The sequence below is a fragment of the Dermacentor albipictus genome, chromosome 1 (genome assembly GCF_038994185.2).
Source record: "Dermacentor albipictus isolate Rhodes 1998 colony chromosome 1, USDA_Dalb.pri_finalv2, whole genome shotgun sequence".
NCBI lineage: Eukaryota > Metazoa > Arthropoda > Arachnida > Ixodida > Ixodidae > Dermacentor > Dermacentor albipictus.
Genome location: NC_091821.1, coordinates 207,530,353 through 207,549,941, shown reverse-complemented (window position 1 = coordinate 207,549,941; position 19,589 = coordinate 207,530,353). Strand labels below are relative to the sequence as shown.

General features: G+C 43.6%; 1 protein-coding gene across 2 annotated transcripts in view; it reads right to left on the bottom strand.

Moving 5' to 3' along the window:
* Not1 (CCR4-NOT transcription complex subunit 1) overlaps positions 1–19,589 on the bottom strand; it is a 108,902-nt gene that overhangs the window by 32,337 nt on the left and 56,976 nt on the right. Inside the window, exons 20-29 of one of the 2 annotated variants that reach the window (XM_065438233.2) lie at positions 11,073–11,151; positions 10,779–10,994; positions 8,857–8,961; positions 8,588–8,731; positions 8,344–8,523; positions 8,127–8,243; positions 7,935–8,045; positions 7,430–7,780; positions 3,930–4,085; positions 2,871–3,011 (exon numbers count right to left, since the gene is read on the bottom strand). In XM_065438233.2, coding sequence (XP_065294305.1) covers positions 2,871–3,011; positions 3,930–4,085; positions 7,430–7,780; positions 7,935–8,045; positions 8,127–8,243; positions 8,344–8,523; positions 8,588–8,731; positions 8,857–8,961; positions 10,779–10,994; positions 11,073–11,151 — 1,600 coding nt within the window. The remainder of the gene's footprint in view (positions 1–2,870; positions 3,012–3,929; positions 4,086–7,429; positions 7,781–7,934; positions 8,046–8,126; positions 8,244–8,343; positions 8,524–8,587; positions 8,732–8,856; positions 8,962–10,778; positions 10,995–11,072; positions 11,152–19,589) is intronic. The other variant, XM_065438234.2, reaches the window with a different exon arrangement.

The window sequence follows — 19,589 nt, the reverse complement described above, 5'->3', positions numbered from 1 at the left end:
ATTCTGATCCCAAAATGCTGCCTTGTTTTTTCTTTCTCTAAACTACTAGGGAGAATTCCCACAAAATACTTGAATATTGTCATTGACTGATTTTTCAGGCACTGAAAAATAGGATGTAGTTTTTCAGACATATTGACAGTATCCCTGCTGCCCCAACATCTAATACAACGCAACTGAAAATTCAGATAAGACTTTGGCAGCGTATAAACTTGGCCACTATAAGAGGTGAAAGAGCAAAGTTTTTATTTCAATACACTGCTAGCATCCCTTCGAAACTGAAACAGGTGAAAGGAGGCTATGGTACTGGTCTTAATCTAGTAGCTGCCCATTGTGTCCAGGCCATGGAACAAACACAATCACAAAGCTGGCCAGTCGGCAGTTATGTATGCTGAGCACATCTGTGCATCCAGCAACATCGTCTCATGCAATTTTACTCTATGTTCTGAACAAATTTTGGCTGCTCAGAATTATCAGGCAGATTAGAATGTGACCAATTCCATTCTCACTCTCTGTGCGAACGAAGCACATCATGAGGGAAGCACGAGACAGTTGAAAAAAAAAAAAAAACAGTCATCATTCAACTAACGAAGGGCAGTCAACCTAAGTTTGAAGTTTGCAAACAATGCAGACTTGGTGAAAAACTAATCATGCTTTTGTCTATAGCGATAGCATAAGAATGAAATACAAGATGACTGAGCCACATGATGCAAACCTGTGGGTGTAAAGAATTGCAATGACACGCTTTCTTAGTTTTTTCTAGAATAAAAATCCTTTCTAGCGAATCTATATAGTCACCATCCCAATTATTTAAACTCTTAGTCAGTTACCACCAAGTTCAAACAATCTGCCAGAGACTAATGAATTGAGCATCAAATTTACTCGCAGAATTGCATGCATTTTTATGCAATGATGATTTTATGATGTTCTAATTTTATGCAATGATTTTATGCGATGATTAAAACATGGATCTAAGTTACGGGAACTAGCGGTGGCGTTTATTTTCTCACCTTGGAAATATTTAGAAATAGAATCTGCATAAGGAATCTGCAAAATATTTTTTTTTTAGTTCACACTTTCAGCTGCCTTTCCGGCTGCTTCAGTTTGAGTCGCACTGTAACAGGTGATCCTCAGTGGCATAAAGAGAGTTTGCGATGACAGTGTCCCCAGAAATCATTGGGATTCATGCGCAGAACTATTTCACTGGTGTTTTCTTGCAATCTTTCCTCCTGGTGTCACAAGATGATCACTCTTAGCCATCCTGCCTGCACACAGCCTCTGAACGTTGTCCTTGAATGGTTTATTTCAGGAAACGTACAGAGGCTGTAGCATTGAGGCAACACCACCTTTCGAACAGGCAATGAACTAGGTCGTTGAGACTAACCAGAACTGCCCCTTCAAGCCTCAACAGTAGATTACAGTAAAACCTCGTTAAACCGTACCCGCTTAAACAGTAGTTTCGGTTTAAAAGTAGTAAAGTCAATTCCCCGACTCGGCGGCCATTGAACATAATGTATTTTGTATCCGCATAAACCGTACCAGCTTATTGCGTACGCATCGGTTAAAACGTAGCGTTTCCACTTTTCGTCGCGCAAACACGGCGGTGCGTCGTCTCCATCGGGCGGCCCGGCAGAACAACAAGCCTCAGAGATCGGTACAACGGCCTCCAAGCGCCCTGTGCGTTTGCACGTGAAGCCGCATCAACATCAACATCAACATCATTTCGACGCCGCATGGACGCCGTGCCGGAGAGCGTTGTGGCGTCGTGCAAGCGAGGACTCGCGTCATGCCGAAGCTAGGATAAAAAAGACGCCGGGTGCTCAGCATAGAAGAAAAGGTAGACATCGTCCGTGCTACCGAACGTGACACGAAGAAGTCGGCGCTGGCCCGCGATATGGATCTGCTGTTGACTACAGTGTGTGGCATTTGGAATGCGAAGTTGCTCGGCAGCGCTGCTGCGACCGCGAAGAGATGTCGGCTACGAGGTTCGACTTTTCACCATCGTTGCCGCCGTTGTTGCCGAAGTGCCAACTAGCGACAGTGATGAGGACGACACGGAAAGCGACAGCACGGGCTATTCAGGCCCGACAGTGGCAGAAGCTGCGCGTTACGTCAGCCTCATGAATGCGATCGTCGCAAGGAGAACAGGGGCGCGATAACGTAACTATTCCAAACGGAAAGTTCTCCGAACTCCGGCACCCGGCAATGATAAAGGCGCCCCGGGACTTATGCAGCACTACTGCGCGCGTGCACGGAGAATACGCAACGCCAACGAGGAATCTGCCGTGCGAGTGTTTGCCGGGAGGAGGAGGGCTGGCTGAGAAGCTGGCACGCAGCTTCAGTAAGTTTGAGGCCGCTGTCGTCGTGCTAGGCCGCCGCGATATCAAACGAAAATAACAATTACGTCCCGCGAAGTGAATAAATACTGCATGTTTTTCCCCTTTCCTCGCACTCTCTCTGAGTTCCGTTTTCGACAGATAAGTGGGCGATCTCATGCTATTTCGCTTAAACAGTACTACCGTTTAGTACGTACTTTTTCCGAGCTCCGGCCGACTACGGTTTAACGAGGTTTCACTGTACTGCATTTTATGCCAGTTGTCAAATATCGCTTAGAAACAGTGAAACAAAACTCAGAAACAGAAATTGCCTTGCTAATAAAAGTGAGAGTATGGGCAACAACCTAAGTTTTAAAAACTGGCATGTGTGCTATAATGTGTCCATGAATCCTGCACAAAAATAGAGCAGGGAATCATACAGGGTCTTATTAGGAAGTGCATATATGGCTAACTAAACATGGCACGATACCTATAAGCGAAAAACCACAGAAGCATGGTGCCTTAGGCTAGATTGCACAAGACAGGAAAGGAACATACCTTTCGAACAATCTGATCACATGTTGTAAGTGCAATTTTGAGAGAGCGCTCCACCACTGGCATTATCCATTCCTGGATCGCACGATCTATGGCTGTGCGCACATACTGTTTTAAATGAGGATGTGCCTGAAAGAGTGGAAGCTGAAAGAAAAACAAGTTCTCTTAAATGCACCTCCCAAGCATTTTTTGGCAGAGTCCGGAAAACATGTGGTAATGCAACAAACACTCTCAATAGACAAATTGTGAGGATAGCTACTTGGTCAAGCTGTATGCTAACATGACAGCAGGAAGCAAAAGCAGACTTGCAGATTTATATAAAATGTACGTGTTGGAAGATTTCAATGTGGTTGGTTAACTTAAATTCATACCTTTACCTGAAATCTGCTAACAAATTAGTAATTATAGTAACTAGCTTGCCCCAAAAGTTGCTTATAAATGGAAATAGAACTTTTGGAGGTGTTTCACATTCTCCCTTAGCCATGTACATCATAAACAGCTTGTACAGACCAGCGTGTTTTTAGTGGTGCAGTACTTGGTAATCATTCCTTCCACATGCCTACGCAATCCAAAACATTAATTTTTACTTAGCTCTCATTCTCTAATTGGAAGATAAATTCTACTCCCAACACTTTTCACATCTGGTGCTTTTTACAATGTGCCCTGTATGCAGTAAATACCTTCCAGGCTCATATACTCCAAATACCTTTTCAAGCTACTCTAAACACTGCGGTTTTTTTAGCCTGCAAGAGCATGCAAATGCTTTGGCAGGTCAGAAATATGATTTAGTAATACTCGAAGGTTCAATGCAGACACATTAAACAAAAACTGCATTTCGAACCCGACAGGTTCTGCAAAAATAAAAAAAAGTGCCAAATAATTATTAGAGACATGACACCGATGCTTAAATAAACCACAGCAGTAAAAAGTCATGTGGCATATCTCAGCATAAGATAGGTGTACCCAGAGGGACAAAGAAAAAAGCAACACATCAAACGAACAGCAAAGTGCATGGATAATTTAGAAGTGCCAATTTTGGATTGCCAAAGCAAGAATACTCACCTGGCTGTTTATCTGGATGTGCTGGGCTAAGTTGGTCATAGAAAGCACATTGATATCATGGTACGAAAACTGTGGTTGAGGGAATGCGGACATTGATGGCCCAGATACACCCAACGTTGCTGGCGCCTCCTCAGGCTGCGGTGGCGGCAACCCCACCTGCAGGAATAATGAATTTGATAACTCCGTCATCAGATTATTGAAGTGCAAATGGCCTTGAAACCAAACACGAAGGATGGTGCAAGTGGATTTTTGTTAAACTATGGCATTAAAAATTTAGGAACTGTGTGCAACAATATCCCATGCAAAGCTCAATGCATCATTTTTGCTATGCAAAGTTTCACAACTCAAAATACTGATTTATGCGCGGGGAAACCCAATGCAAAACCCACATTGGGGGTTTTGATACACTGGAGCGAATTCAACTGTAGGTAATTTAGCAGGCAAATTACGAATTTTACTCAAGAAACATTTCCTATTCGCGATTGCAAGAAATGACAGTGAACGAATTTTTCTCAATGTACTCCATTTTTTCTCATGCATCGCGATAGAATTAAAAAAAAAAAAAAGTTGCACAAGTGTTTACCAAGCACATTCACAAGTCATGGACTGGAATAATTAAACTATTCCAACCTGCTTTTCTTGCAAATCCTCCATTAGCCCTTTGTCATAGGTCAAAATGGCTCAGGCCGCACCCATAAGGAAGCGACACCTGCCCACATAGGCTCAACCCGAGCTTTTTTGACCCATCATGGAGGACTAAGGGCAGATTTGGAATAAAAACTAGGGGTGTGCAAATATCAAAATTTTCGAACACGAATCGAATAATGATATGTACATGCATTTATTACCAAGTTGGGTTCATTTATGTTGGAACATTAGAGAAGTTCGAATATTATATTTTTAATATATGTACTATTCGATTAGAAAAGTAGACATTCGGAAATGTTTGAATATTTGGTTGGATACGAATATTCGAATCAAACCGAATATATTGCTGGCTGTGCGAAGCAAAAACTGTTCTTGGCATTTGTTTCTATCTAATCTAAGAATATTGGGGTGATTTTTTGAGCTATTTTGTGGTGAATTCATGCTGCTAGCGAAATTTTGCCTGTAAAGTACAGTTGGCCACTAAATGTTCGAACTTTGCAGGAAAGCCAGCCTTTCGGATTTGTGGACAACGAGGGTGGACATATATATATTTTTTTTGCAACATTACCCCCAATTCTGAGCTTATTGCTTGACAGAAAGTGCGATGAGTGACGACTGGCACAGGGTCAAATACTTGCAAGTTTATGGGCATTTGATGCAGTATAATAAGGGACAGGCTGGCAAGAACAGCTAGTGGGAATGACTGAATTTTCAACATGAGCCAAGTACACAATGTATAACGGCTTACTAGTCTAGCATTTTAACACTGACAATGCAATTGCAATGTTGCAACATAACAAATTAACCCAAATTGCTAATAAATGCATGTGCATATTATTCGATATTCGAAAATTGATATTGCAAACTCCTACTATTTTACGAATTGAATACAAATATGAAAAATACTTTATTCGATATTATTTGCATACTCCTAATAACAGAATGAAATGGCTTTATGTTATCCTGGCGTTGGAGGAAACCAGCAAGACAAATAGGTGGAAAAGAATCCATCTGCGAGCTGAAGTGTGAGGCGTACAATAATGGGCATTGGCCGCTCATAATGGGTTATGGGAGCAAAATGCACAGCAAAGTCAGCATAACTGCTCTACAGTGAAGTGCAAGGTCAACAGGAAATCAGATGAAGAAGAGGAAACCAACTGGAATGAGTTGTTTATGTTTCCAGATTTACCAGTACTTATGACAATGGCTTGATTCAAGCTCCGAAACCGATATTGGACAACATTTTTAGAGACTAGCTGAGCAGCAATTACACATCCCACCTTTTCTCTGCAAGCATGTTAGACTTAAAAGCAAATGGGTTCCTTTGGCTAGTGTGCAAGTTTTCTAAATCAGAAAGAAATGGGGATTACCCTTGCACCTCCGTGAGTGTGATGTGTGGAACAGACATTGGATTTCCTTTCTCCACAGTATGCGCTAAGTGGTGCACACACGAGGTCATGTTAATAATGAGTGAAAGGGAACACTTGTGAGACTTTCTGCATCCAGTGTGCAGCACTCTGCACAACGTAGAATTGGCATGCTTGAAGGCACACTTTGGTGGAATTTTCAAGAATCTCATTTACTACAGCAGACACGAACGCAACACTACTTCCTTAACACCAATTCTGCAGACTGCATGAGTTAAGTCATAAGATATAGCATCGTGTCAATGGGAACAATTGTGACTTTTCAATCCATTGTGTAGCATTAGCAATCTTTGCTTCATACCAGGGAAGAGTTTCGTTCGTGACCACTGTGTAAATGAAAGGCTCCTGAAAATGGCACCAAAATGCGTTCTCCCCTAAGAGGAATTGGAATGAATGAATATATGTTTAATGGCGCAAGGGCCAGGTGTGGCCAAAGAGCGCCATGCTGAAGAGGAATTGGAATAATGCTGTCATTCATATGCTAAAAAAGCATGGCAACATGGCGCAATGCAGAGCGTAGAAGAGAAAGCAAATGAGTGTGGTAAAAGAGCATTGACGGCAGGCCCCACTATTCACTTAGATTATCATCTTTGATGGTTCCTGCATGAACTTTTAATATATGCTGCCATTTGAATTTGTGCTGATATTGTATTAATGAGCAGTCATACGATGTACCAGCAGTTTTATAGATGGTTTCCCACAGAGTGTCTGCTTTTCACTTATTGCACCACTTCCAATACTGAATATACTGAAGTTGAAATATTGAAGTTCAAAAGAAAAGGTTGTGCTTGCTTCCACCAATGCAAGAGGTGATCCTTTTATCTTCACCATAAATTGTGCATTATAAGCAAGTGCGCGTCCCTTCAACATTATTTAGGCACCCACTGACATTGCACAAAGATGTAAGGAAGTGAAATCGCTGCGTGAGCAGGGAATATTTTTCACGACCGCGCTTCATACAGAAGAACATCTGCTAGCTTCCTTTATTTGATTAAAAAGTTGCGCCACGGTTTAGGAGTAAAGGGCCCAATATTGCAGCTGGTCTGCAGTGATGAACATCAGTTACACATAACACAATTGCTCCTGCATTTCATGAAAAGTCGTATGTTTCTGGTGTGGAGTCAGTGGTGCCTCATGTGCATATGCACCACACTTGCAAACCCACTGTATGCCTGCAGATGGCACTGTCACTTGCCAGCTTTTTTTTTTACCCCCACAGCACAAATCTTAAAATTTTCCAAATATTTCTCACCACATCAGAAATTTATGTACGTAGGCTCCCCAATAATTGGTCAAATAAAAAACCAAAATGCCATTTTGCCTCATAGTTAGCAGTCGGTGCTACGAAATCTATCAAGAAAGCCTCAAAAGTGCTAAGACAGTACTGCAAAAAGAGTAATGCACTCATGAGAGAAAAGGGCTTACCTGTGCTACAGGCCCTCCAGGTCCTGCTGCTGCTGTTACAACCCCCGAAGGTCCTTGGGGCGCCAGGGTTGGAGGGGCAGCAGAAGGTGGGGCTGCCGTTGGAGCCACCACAGAGGGGGGCAATGGGGGGCTATCCACCTTATGCCGAGGCGAGAGCTGCGGGTCTAGTCGCTTGCGACGCTCTTGGTCCTTCAGAATCATACCTGGCTTTAGGTCATTGATGTCTAGGTTTAGGGTCTTGCACAAAACCTCAATCTCAAACTTCAGGTTCAACTTCAACTCTGGCTCCCGGTGCAACTCCGACAGCACATCCAATATTCCCATGGTCCAAGGATTGGGAGGCTTGAAAACCTGGCAGAAATTAGACAAAGATTTAACTCCACCTTAACACACACACACACACACACACACACACACACACACACACACACACACACACACACACACACACACACACACACACACACACACACACACACACACACAAGAAACAGCATTAGCATACCCTGCTTTTTGCACAGGATTCCAGGACTTTGGCAATAAATGGCACCACGTAAAGCAGTTCCTGTTGCCCTTTATGGTATGCCTCAACCAGTAAGGACTTTACATCCATGTCCTAAATGGTAAACGGTTAACAGCATGTAAAATATTTAGCTGCTTTTTGCACAAAGGACACAAGAAATAATGCAATGCTTACAACTTGCAGAACAGGTCTATTTTTTGCCATGGTTAGCATTCCCAGCCAGTGGCCTAGGCTTTTCAACAGAGATCGGTCAGAAAAATTGGCTAGCGCCTTATCACTGGTCAATAAAACCTGTAAAAAGAAAACCACACAAACATATCATGAAAAGTAGGCTGCTTCCATACAGCTCTTCCAGCTTCAAATAATAAGTAAACGGATGACGAACATTTACCTTTATGTTACGAAATGTTTCTCGCAGTACAAGCTTTGAAAGCTCCCCTATCTTGACAGTGTCCAGGAAATTAGCATACAGCGTGTGGAAATTGGGTTCAATAGATGCTCGCTTCATCACCATGTACTGGGCAAACCAAGGCCAATATTCTTCTTTCACCACCTCCTTGAACTCCTCTGTCTGTAATTAAAGGAACATAAAGACATTGCAGCATCAAGATAGTAAATGCGAGATTTCCACATACCTTTTGGGGAAGGTTCACCTGGGAAAGGTTGTTGATGATAAAGGCCACTTTGTCTTGAACAGCTTCTGGTGGTATTACCAGCTTATCATCCTTCTCAGTGGCACCCAGCAAAGTATCTATGTTCGTAGGGTTGGCAATGGATGGCTGTTCATATGGAGATTGAGAAAATTGTATCAGGACACAAGAGAGACCAGAAAAAAAGCTTTGCGTCACGCTAATGCTGTTTCACACTCAGTAATAACAAAGCATGCCCTTCGCAAGCCACTAACCGTATCCCGCTTCTCATTCGGATCGAGCTGTCTCAAGCAGTACTTGTGATCGATGCCATGAATGCCAGCGAATGACGGACAGGGCGGAGTGCTGGGACATGCATCCTGCAGGCATCCAGCAGTTCCACTTATGTGACTGTGCTGGATAATGCTGTGCGGTACAGTGAAGCGTGTTAATGCATCAGCAACCATCACCCTCTGGGCAGGACACCATGCTTTGTCCACACATGCAAGGAGGAGTTCACCTTCCTTCGGAGGCAGCCGTTAACACCAAGGCAAAGCAGCACAAAAGGCGAGATGCACATGGAAGGTTTCACTGGTACTACTGGAAGACCTAAAGGTGTTCAGGAGGGAACTGTCATGCCCGGAAACATTATGTACGACAGGAAGCTACAGAGAAAGAACAAAATATCAAGCAACAGAGGAAAAATTGCAAGTATGGCAGCCCGATAACTTCATGCTATAAGTGTGAAACAGGTGAGCAATATGGACGGGCAGTATGATGTACACAGTAACCAAGATTTGACATTAATTTACGTGTAAGGCTGAACAGGCCATGAACATTACTCTTCTTAAGGTAGTCTGTATGAAAAATGCGTAAGCATAGTAGACAATCTTTAGTGTGCTGAGCAGAGATGGATAGGGTTTGTCTAGCTTAAACCCAACATTATATCCTTTGGCCTTCCAACACTCCTATGATGTTATACTGAATAAGTACAGCTTACCACAGTTGCAAGTGCACCATTTAGTTTATGTATGCCTAATCTTGGTAAAAAAAAAATCTATACAAAGGGCATGGCGAGGGGGGTGGACGTAGCTAAGTAGTCGCCTTTCAAAGTTTTCTCTTATGTGTTCATCTGTTTCACACCATATTTTTTAAGAGGCAACACACACCAAAATTAGGCAGAGGGATAGAATGTCCATAAATACAAAGAACCATGCACTAAATTCATGCACTTTATCCCAATGAAGGGTGGGAACAGCGCAGGATACAGACAGCTGCACTTAATTTCTAGCATCACTGCAGGACAATGCAATATGTTGCAACTATAAAAACCAAGCAATTTTAGCTCCCAGCAGTGTGCATGAGTTCATGTAGGACAAGTGCAACACTGCAACAGCCCTCGGTTTCAAACTAAATGTTTTACTAACTGAATGAATGTTTGATGTTTAATGGCGCAAGGGCCAAGTATGGCCAAAGAGCACCATGTTTTACCAACTGAAATGCACAAAAACTGTGCATGCATTCTATTGCTCTGTAGTTGTATGGCACACTAAGCATTTTAGAATTAGTCAGATGAATCTTTCTGAATGATGACGGTGCACTATGAAATATGCTTTCACACTTTATTAGACTGTTTCAGTGCATAATTTAGAGCTCAATGCATGCCACAATACAACTCTTTTTTGAAGGTTGAAAGGGCTTTTCAGGCCAAATAAATATTTATAAAAAGTGCAAGATACAGTTCCATTAAGAATAACATTCTAATCTATTAGGAAAAAAAAAAACTTCCTTTTATAAAGTTAAAAAAAATTGAAATTTCCGATTCAAATCCACGGGAAAAAAAAAAAGGCGAAATGTTTTTTGCTGCTACATATCTAAACTGTCTTTTTACAAGCAGGAAAAAAGTTTTAAATTGGCAAACCTGCAAAATGTTCTAAAAGTCCTAGCTTTATCCACCCTGACCGCTCACCCATTTCTTTGCAGGATACATTTGTCACAATTAGTGAACGCTAAGTACCCATGGTCCATTTTTGAAGAATTTCGCACAGCTAATAAAGTGGCTGAATTTCACATGGCTAATGACATACTAGAGCTTGGAAACAATTGTCTGCACAAATGCACACCACTGAGTGCGATGTCAGCTTGACCATGCTGAATCAATGCTGTATGTGCCCACTCGTTCGAAGAAGTCACTTACCTTTCCCCCAACAGTGGTGGGCTTGGCAACTACTCCTGAGGTAGCTGCTACACCTGCACTAGATGTAGGCACTGCTGCAGGTGCAGCACGTACGGCTGGACCTTGAGGTGTTGTTGCTGGGTTCAGTCCCTGAGCCAACATGGCCAGATTGTGGGGCAAAGTCTGGCCCTGGGGTCGATTCAGGGGCTCCTGAGACCGCGCACCACAGTCAACATACTGCAAGAGAACACTATCAGCACAGGAAGCAGAGCATGTGCAGCTCATTGTCACTAAGACAACAGACTAATCGATTACCTCTTTCAAGTGTTCAGGAAAGTCCTTGAAATGTGGAATAGACGCCAGGTGCTGGCAATACTGCGGGTAGTCTTTCAATCTGGGCCAAAGAGAATGGTGATGCTACTTGTAAATTGTGGTTGGGAAAAAAATTTCAAGCAGAAATTTCATGTTTCCAAGCACTTTAAAGGACCCTTAAATAAATTCTGGAGCACTTTGTACTAACTAAATCGTACTTTTGGGCACACCATAGGAGCCAGTTATCAGTCAATGGATACAATGAACAGAAATCTGCCTTTCTTTTTGTCTAAATACTAGATGTCATATCCCACCTGAACATTGTTCAGTTTAATCTCTGAAAGCTACACCCAGTACTTCCAAGTCATGAACGCCATGTGCATTATCAGTGTGACATAGCATTCTCGAAAGGAAAGCAGCGAGCGCAGAATTTTCCAAGAAAGGAAACAGAAGCAAAGAAGATGATTATTGTTGTTGGACAAGATAAGCCCCAAAGGGTGTAAACATTAAGAGTGTGGGAATACTTTTTAAAAAAACTCCCTAATGTGTGTGTACGCACTCATGTGCAGCACAGCTGTCCCGAAAACCTATAAAAGACAGAAGTATCAAATTGCATTCAAAACTTTGCATCGTTTATACTTCAACATTTAAAACCATAAAATTTCTTCTGTCTTCTCTTTTGTGTGCCAATATATCACAAGTCCCGCTGGTGTTGCTCAATTTGAACCACCTGTACCAAAACAGACAAGTTGGCGTAATCTCCATTGGCCGCTGGATCAACCCCTCCTCGGTAGTACGCCGTAGGGCCACACACCAAAACCGGCAGCCCAAAAATTTCAATGCGGACGCCGCATCGGGTCAGCTATGGAAGGCTTTAGGCCTAGTTAAATACGCCCACTCAAACCGACTCCGCACGAAATGGTGGTGGTCGAACGCGCTAAGCCTAAACGGCCATTGCCCGGCCGTGGACCAGCGCGTACCTCGAGGTAACGATCGGTCGACGGCAGTACGCACGAGCTTGGCATACTATATGCATGAAGAAATGCGTCTCGTGTCGCGTCTAGCACGCTGCGATTACGTGCTCACCGCCGTCCGTCTCGTACAAAAGTACATGAGAGACCATTAAATTCGGCTGCCGCCGTGTCAGGGTTTCCAACTAACGAAAGGAGGAAAAAAAAAAAAGAACTCAGTAACGCCGTCACCGCTAACTTAGTTCTTAAGCTTCCGAGGCTGGCATGGATGGAGCTAAGTCGTTACGCACATTTGCCAACATGAATCCATCAGCGAACACAAAGAGGGTTACTGATGACAACAGACGCACGCTTACACGATTGGAACAAGGGCTGCCAGTCCACAATGGACAGTTTCCGCCACTGACTTACCACCTCGTGTCACGCCGTGGAAGGAAGTGCTCACTGGAACCCCCAACCCAATTCCAATAAAGAATATAGGTCGACACAATCCACAGCGCAAAACGGCCGCTAATAACGCCAAAACGCCGAAGACCGATACCCCTATCCGACGAGTGCTCCCTATGCATTGCCATAATAACAGCGAGTCTATTGCGAGCGCGCGCGAGCACCTGCTCGAATCACTAAGACAACGGCAGCACGTGCGTTCTGCGCCCGCGTGCAACACTGCAGAAAGCCAGTTTTCACACTCCCTGATGGAAACTCACACGGCGTGAAACATACAGAAAGAGGATGAGGCATTGTTCTCGAGGCAGACGCCGTCTATTAGGGAATAATGTGGTATACGGTGAAAGTGGTAAGCATACAACCCGAAAACAGGGAGCTCACACAGCCTCTGGAAACGCTACATCTGTGCCGAGCTATTTAAAATGTAAACAGCACACAACGATGTGTAGGCAGAGTGCAAGCATTTTAAACGTGGAAATCTGGCGCCGCCATTCTCGGTGATATTTTCGCGAGACTCGTTTGCTTTGAAGCATATGGCCGATAGCGCTCTTGGCACTGGGAGAAAAGCGGGCATGGCACAGCGCCGGAAACTGTCGGATGTGTCCGCTGCCGAATATCGCGAAAGTAAAACTATCTCTGAAAGTGATCGCCCGAGAATACAGTCTTTTGGCTCTGGACCACCGTGCGAGGCCACTCAGAACCACGCGGTCGTGATTATGATCTGCTGCTCGCACGACGCCGTTTGCGCCCCGTCTCGGCTGATACGCGCCCGGAAGCACGCATGCGGAAATATCACCAGATAGCAAAAGCACAGCCACTGTCGTAAAACAACCTGGGATTTTAACCTGCTAAAACCACGGTGCGATTACGAGGCACGCCGGCGTGTAGTGGGGGACTACGAATTAATTTTGACCACCTGGGGTTCCTTTACGTGCACCCTATCACACGGTACACGGGCGTTCTTGCACTTTGCCTCCATCGAAATGCGGCTGCCGCGGCCGCGCCCTCGGGGTCAGCAGCGCAACGCCATAGCCACGGCGAATACCCATATGCGAGCCGGCATGGGACTGCTTTGGACAGGATGGCATGGAGTCTGAAACATCCAATAGGGCTCACCCCTAAAATATGGGACCCCTGTTCCCCTACTTTCACGGAGGAACTATATCTCACAGGTAGTGGGACCATGACTTGTATCTTCATGTTGTTTGGATCTAATCATTCTGTGCAATGATTCATAGGGGCAAAACTGGAGGGTTGCAGGATGAAAAAACTATCCTTCCTTTAGAACTTTGATGCACTACTCGGAATTACGCAAAGTTTTGTTTTCCACAACACTGGTCACACGACTGCACAGGGCTTGTGTTTTGCAACAGTCCCATTTCATTATTCTCACCCGGTGCACCCAGTGGCCGATCCCGGCGGTGTCCGAGCCACATTTGGGCCAAGACAGCTTTGGCTTGTCCGTGTAGGTATTGCACTTTACGGAATAATAGGTCACTAGGGGTGCGAATGGCAGTAGCATTATCAGTACAGTTAATTTCCTTCTGCCCTCCACGCCATTAACCTCCCCTCCCGTACCAGCTAAGGTCCCTGAGTGACAAAGGGGAGAAAGAATGGAAAATGAAATGGACCATTAGGAAACACCCTAGCACTGCCAGACATCTTCACTATGCGAAGATAAGCTACTTAATGCCGATTCAAGCATTTAGAAAAATTACAAGTTAGCAAAAGCACACAAACAGGCTTTTCCTACACAGCATTCACCATATTACAAAATGAATATGTAGCTGCTTCACGCTGTTGATGACTAATCACCAGAGTTGTGGTACACACTCCAGTTGTGGGTGGCAGACGCAGGTTGCAGTTCACTGCCTCTCAACCAATCACTGATATCTAATCGAGTGCATAGCTACACATTTTAAAAAGTTGGCAAAACGTTTGAAACTGCAAGCATAAAGTAATTGCTGCAGGTGCAACATGTTATGGTGCAGCACTTCATATGTTCTTCTCAAAGCAGTGGCGATAATGAAGCATCAATGACTGCATAGACCATGGCTAATAGCTAAATTCTATTAAAGTGCCATTTCTTTTTGCACTTTGTCAGTGGTCCACGCAGTCGTCCACATTATCACCAGCATCAGCTGGTTGTGAACAGCAGATAACCTTGCATTATATCAGCTCACGTTCAGCACTAAGACAACAGTATTAATAAAAACACGCCTCCCTACCCATTCTCTACGGACATCACAATACTCCATGAACCAGTCGTATACCATTCATTGCTTGCACAAAGGTTAATACAAATTTCATGCTCATAGCCATGAGCACCAGAAAGTAAGGCACCAAGTTACTGATCAGTTTGCAGTGCGGCTATGTATCCTAAACTAAATTTAACTGAATATGCCAAGCCAAGTGACAAGGAATGCTGGGCTGGCAGATATAATGCACCAACAGTAGCAAATTTTCTCAGTTATATGGCAAGAGATGGTCTTCAGTCATGCTATAGAGAGTGACAGATCAAGAATAGGGTGGCAAATGTCACTCGAAGGAAACATGCATGGATGGATAAAAAAATTTGTGTATTGCTTCACTTTTCCTTCCTACGCCTTGCCATCCCCATATCTACCTTTTCTTCGGTCAGGCATTGCCATGGCACAAAGTTTTGCACCACAGGAAAGGATGGGCTTGCTTCTCCATGGGATGTGAATGATACCAAACTATGTAAAAAGGTTAACTTCGCATTTTTCGGCTAGTCTTGCCAATTGCAGCATCCAGCTCACACTTCACGTTTTTCATGACAACTTTTTAGTACAGAAAGGTTTGCATTATTCGACTAGCCATTTTTCACAGCCGCTCTCCATAGCAAAGCACCTTTTCTTGCTTCAGTGTTGAGCGCAAGCTCTGCTAGAAATCCAAGGGCGCTTCACATCACTTGTGCATGCCAAGGGGGATCAGTCTGCTCTGGTTCAACACTAATCTTTGGCCCATGGCTGCATTTTGCACATTTAATCTCTAAACCTAGCATGTGAAAGCTACACATGACGCTAAACAGCAACACTGAAGTCACCTTGGTGCCTTGATAATTGCAAGAACAGACAGCTCAGAAATTGGACATTAAATTCTGAAACAGGCTGAACGTGGAAACATCCTCGAAGAACTGGTGCAGAACAGTTTGTCTTCAACTGGCACTTTCCGTTTTGGAAACTAAACTCTCAATACAGGATTTGACCAACTGCTTGAGACTGACGAGCACAATTCAACAAGTAATACACTTTCTTTGCCGGCATGGTTTATAAGGGAACTATTTTCTCAGCATGCACATGGTCTGAGAGCAGGTACAGCACAATTTTGTTGTAGAGCCTCTTAAATTCATGACCTGCGACTGAGTGCAGTTGCAGAACTCATATACCTAATGGTTCCTGGTATAGTTACATGACAAAAGCATGGAGCTGTATAAAGCGGCTTCTACCATATCTCTTTTCAACAGATGCTGCCTGGATGGCGCGAGACCTAATCCAAGGCTTCCTTTTCATCCATCCTCTCTGGGCAAGCTCTATGCCAGAGGAAATGGCAGAAAATACATCACACAGCAGCTGCAATGATATAATGGCTATACATTCCAATGTCCACCAGAGGAAAATGCAACAAAAGCTCAAAAACTGAATGAAGGACCTATGGCACCTGACATTCATGATATTAATGATGATGGTGTGAAAAGGTTTTGGTTTCTGTTTCAATATCAAAGCAGCATCAGCAGAACGAGGCATACATTTTTATGCTTCATAGGCAGTTTCAGCTTTTTTTTTTTTTTTTACTGAAATACACTTTTGAAGCACGATGGCACAAGCAAAATTGGTGCAGTTGCTCTATAAATGCATAATTACAGTTATTAGGTCAATACCTGTAACTTGTTTTACTTTCCTGCACAGTGAAAGGCATTTGTAAAAATCGCTTTTATCTAGTCTCTCAGCACCATACTTTATACACACAAACTACTTCAGCACATCAACAGTTGCTTTGCAAACCCATTCTTACAAAACCAAAAGTGCCAAATTTGAATAGGAAGTGAACAGGGTCCTGTTCGATTTCTATTGAAATCTTGCACATTAAATAGATACTGGCACCAATACTGACAAGTTTCAATGCATTATAAACATATGTTGGCATGTCCATTGGCCAGCTACAGATTGCAGTTCATACACCTATGCTTTTTTTTACCTATCTCTACAAATTTGTGTACTTAGTGGTAATTTGGTTTATGCAGAGGAAGGCTTGCAGAATGTGCATTGATCCACCTTTTTTTAATTAACAGTGATTTAATATTACGTATCTATAAAGGCGTGCGAATAGTGATTTTTAAGACCAAATCGGATAATAAAAGAAGCGAATCAAATTGAATAGTTTTTAAATAAAGGGCAGGTGTTGTCACAATGAATATAAAACGATGTTTACGTACTAGTATCAGGGTCCCTACCAAGTTGACATATTCAAATTCCCTGAGCTTTCTAGGTTTTTCCCGAGTGCCTTTGCGAAATTCCCCAAGTGACTCACAACCTTGTTTTATGTCCAGACGGGCTGACACCATGTCGCTCAATGCTGTCACTCTTTAGTAAGCATGTTAATAATAATAATAAAAAAAAACTTAATCCAGTTTGAATATAAGGAGTATTGTTTAATCAAAATGGAAAACTGAAGGTAGGGGTTAGTAAAATGCACAGCGAATAAAATATCTTCGAAAAAAAAAAATGGTAAAACCCATGCAAATCAAGTCCAACATATTCAAATACGAATAAAAAAGATGCATAAAGAAGCAAATATTTTAGAAAATGAGCTATTTCTATCAACTGATAGCAAGCGCATCAGTATGAGACCTGAACTTTGTCCCAAGCGAGATTCTCTCAACAGCTGGAAAGTCAACCTTGTCAACCTTGACTGTCCTGACATACTCTCAGCCCGTGTACAATGCCTCAGTGTTGTGTTTCACTGCTTTAAAGAGTTTATTTTGGTTTGGATGAGGGTCACACCTGCATCTCGGCATCAGCCAAAACTTTGCTTCTTGAGCTCAAGCTCCTTCAAAGAAGAAGCGGCACAGTTCTTTTCCCGATTGTTCCTCAAAGCTTTCTTAATGTCCTTTCTGTTCTCATCCTCGTTCCGCCGCACGTTTGTTCCATGGACCATTTCAGCATCCTCCTGGTCAATGTCCGATTTCTCGGACTCCCTAGGGGGCGCGAAAACGTCCGAAAAAGTCGGTGCCAGTCAGTCAGTCAGTGCCATTGCTGACAGTGGCTAATTCTTTCAATGAAAAATATGGCACCAAACGGCAAGAACCTTAATAGCGAACGTTGAAGCAGCTAGACTTCGCGTTGCCGTGATGGTGGCTACGGCTGCCAGCGGATCTGTATGCGAGAGCGCCGTTTCGAGGCAGCAAGATAATCGTAACAATGGTGTTGGGTTTGATCAATGCTGTTTCGGACCTGTGGTGGTGGCAAAATGTCAGGAAAATCGGACGGCAAAGGGCTCTTGCGTCTGAAATTTCAGACGTTCTTATAGACTGACTCTATAGGGTACATGGTGCCGTGAAGCCGTCCACATTGTCGGGCATGTCCCAAAAATCCGGCGTCCAGAAAATCGGTCGTCCACTGTACACTGGCAACTTCTCCAGCCGACGTCACCGCGTCAATGACAATTCGTTAAGATTCCTCTCTTTTACTCGAGCCAGCATTTGGGCGATTTTCGTTCCCTTTTAATAAAATGACAGCTAATTTTCCCCGATAGAAGCACAAATTGCCAGAGTTTTCCCCAAGTATTTCCAAACTATTCAATATCCCTGAGGATTCCCGGCTTTCCCAGTTGGTACGCACCCCGAGTACTCTTAAGGTTTGCACGTTTCTGTCATTACATATGTTATGAAGTGCTGTTATAAAAAGCACAAATGAAGCATTTGGAGCAAACAAGTAGTTTCTTTGCATTCTCAGGACTCTTCAGAGAGTGTGAATGATCGCTGTAAGCCTGTAAAGGATACCTAAGTGGCATAGCCTGCTCCACTAAGCAAGTTCTCATGAATTATGCCTATACTATGTCTGCAGAGATGAAAATTTACGGTACTTTTGCTCCAATTTTATGTTTAATTGGGTGGAGTTGACGTTTTTAAATATTAGAAAAATATTCACATTTACGAATAGTAACTATTGAATTAGAAGACTGTCGAATAGAACAATAGCCAATTCATTTTTTTTTTGTAAGTTTTGAATATTCTCACACTCCTAGTAACTTAAGCAAGATCTTAAACATAAAATGCAGCCTGAATAGGAAGTCAAAGTTGCTGTGCAAACTATTGTGTTACTAAATGACAATCGTTTAGAAGTATGAAGACAAAGGTTAGAGCTGGGGGCCTATTTTGTAATGTTGAATTCCAATGCCAGATCGCGTGTGCTCGGCCGAATCACGAACAGAGCACATTGCTCCGACTGAGATCGCTCTCACCAAATCTGCAAATGGAATGCGTGCCTTCCCGCGGGGGCACTTAGTGCAGGAAAATCAAGTGAGAGTGCACTACGCTAGAGGTGGAATAGAGAGAGAACAAGGGCTTGGTGGTGCAACCCAAAACCCCGTTTGAAAGGGGACACTTATAACTTATAGCGGTGTGGCCCATAGCGTGGCGTGGCCCATAGCGTGGCGTGGCCCATAGTGTGGCGTGGCCCATAGTGTGGCGTGGCCCATAGCGTGGCGTGGCCCATAGCGTGGCGTGGCCCATAGCGTGGCGTGGCCCATAGCGTGGCGTGGCCCATAGTGTGGCGTGGCCCATAGCGTGGCGCGGTCCATAGCGTGACGTTATTGTAATGGCACTAAGCAGACAATGCCACTATAGTGCCGTTTTCAAATTATGCTAGCCGCAGAGGCATTGTCAAACGTTCAAGCCAGGCAGGAATTGGGCATCGATGAGAAAAACATCCCGTCGTTGGAGAGGGCAATGGGGGACGCCTTTAGAGTGTGCCACGAGGAGCTGACAGCCATAGGGAAAATAAGCACATGATAACAGAGGAGCTGTTCACTTAGATTACGCTGCGTTTCGATACGTGCAAGCCGTGCCACACTGTCTGTG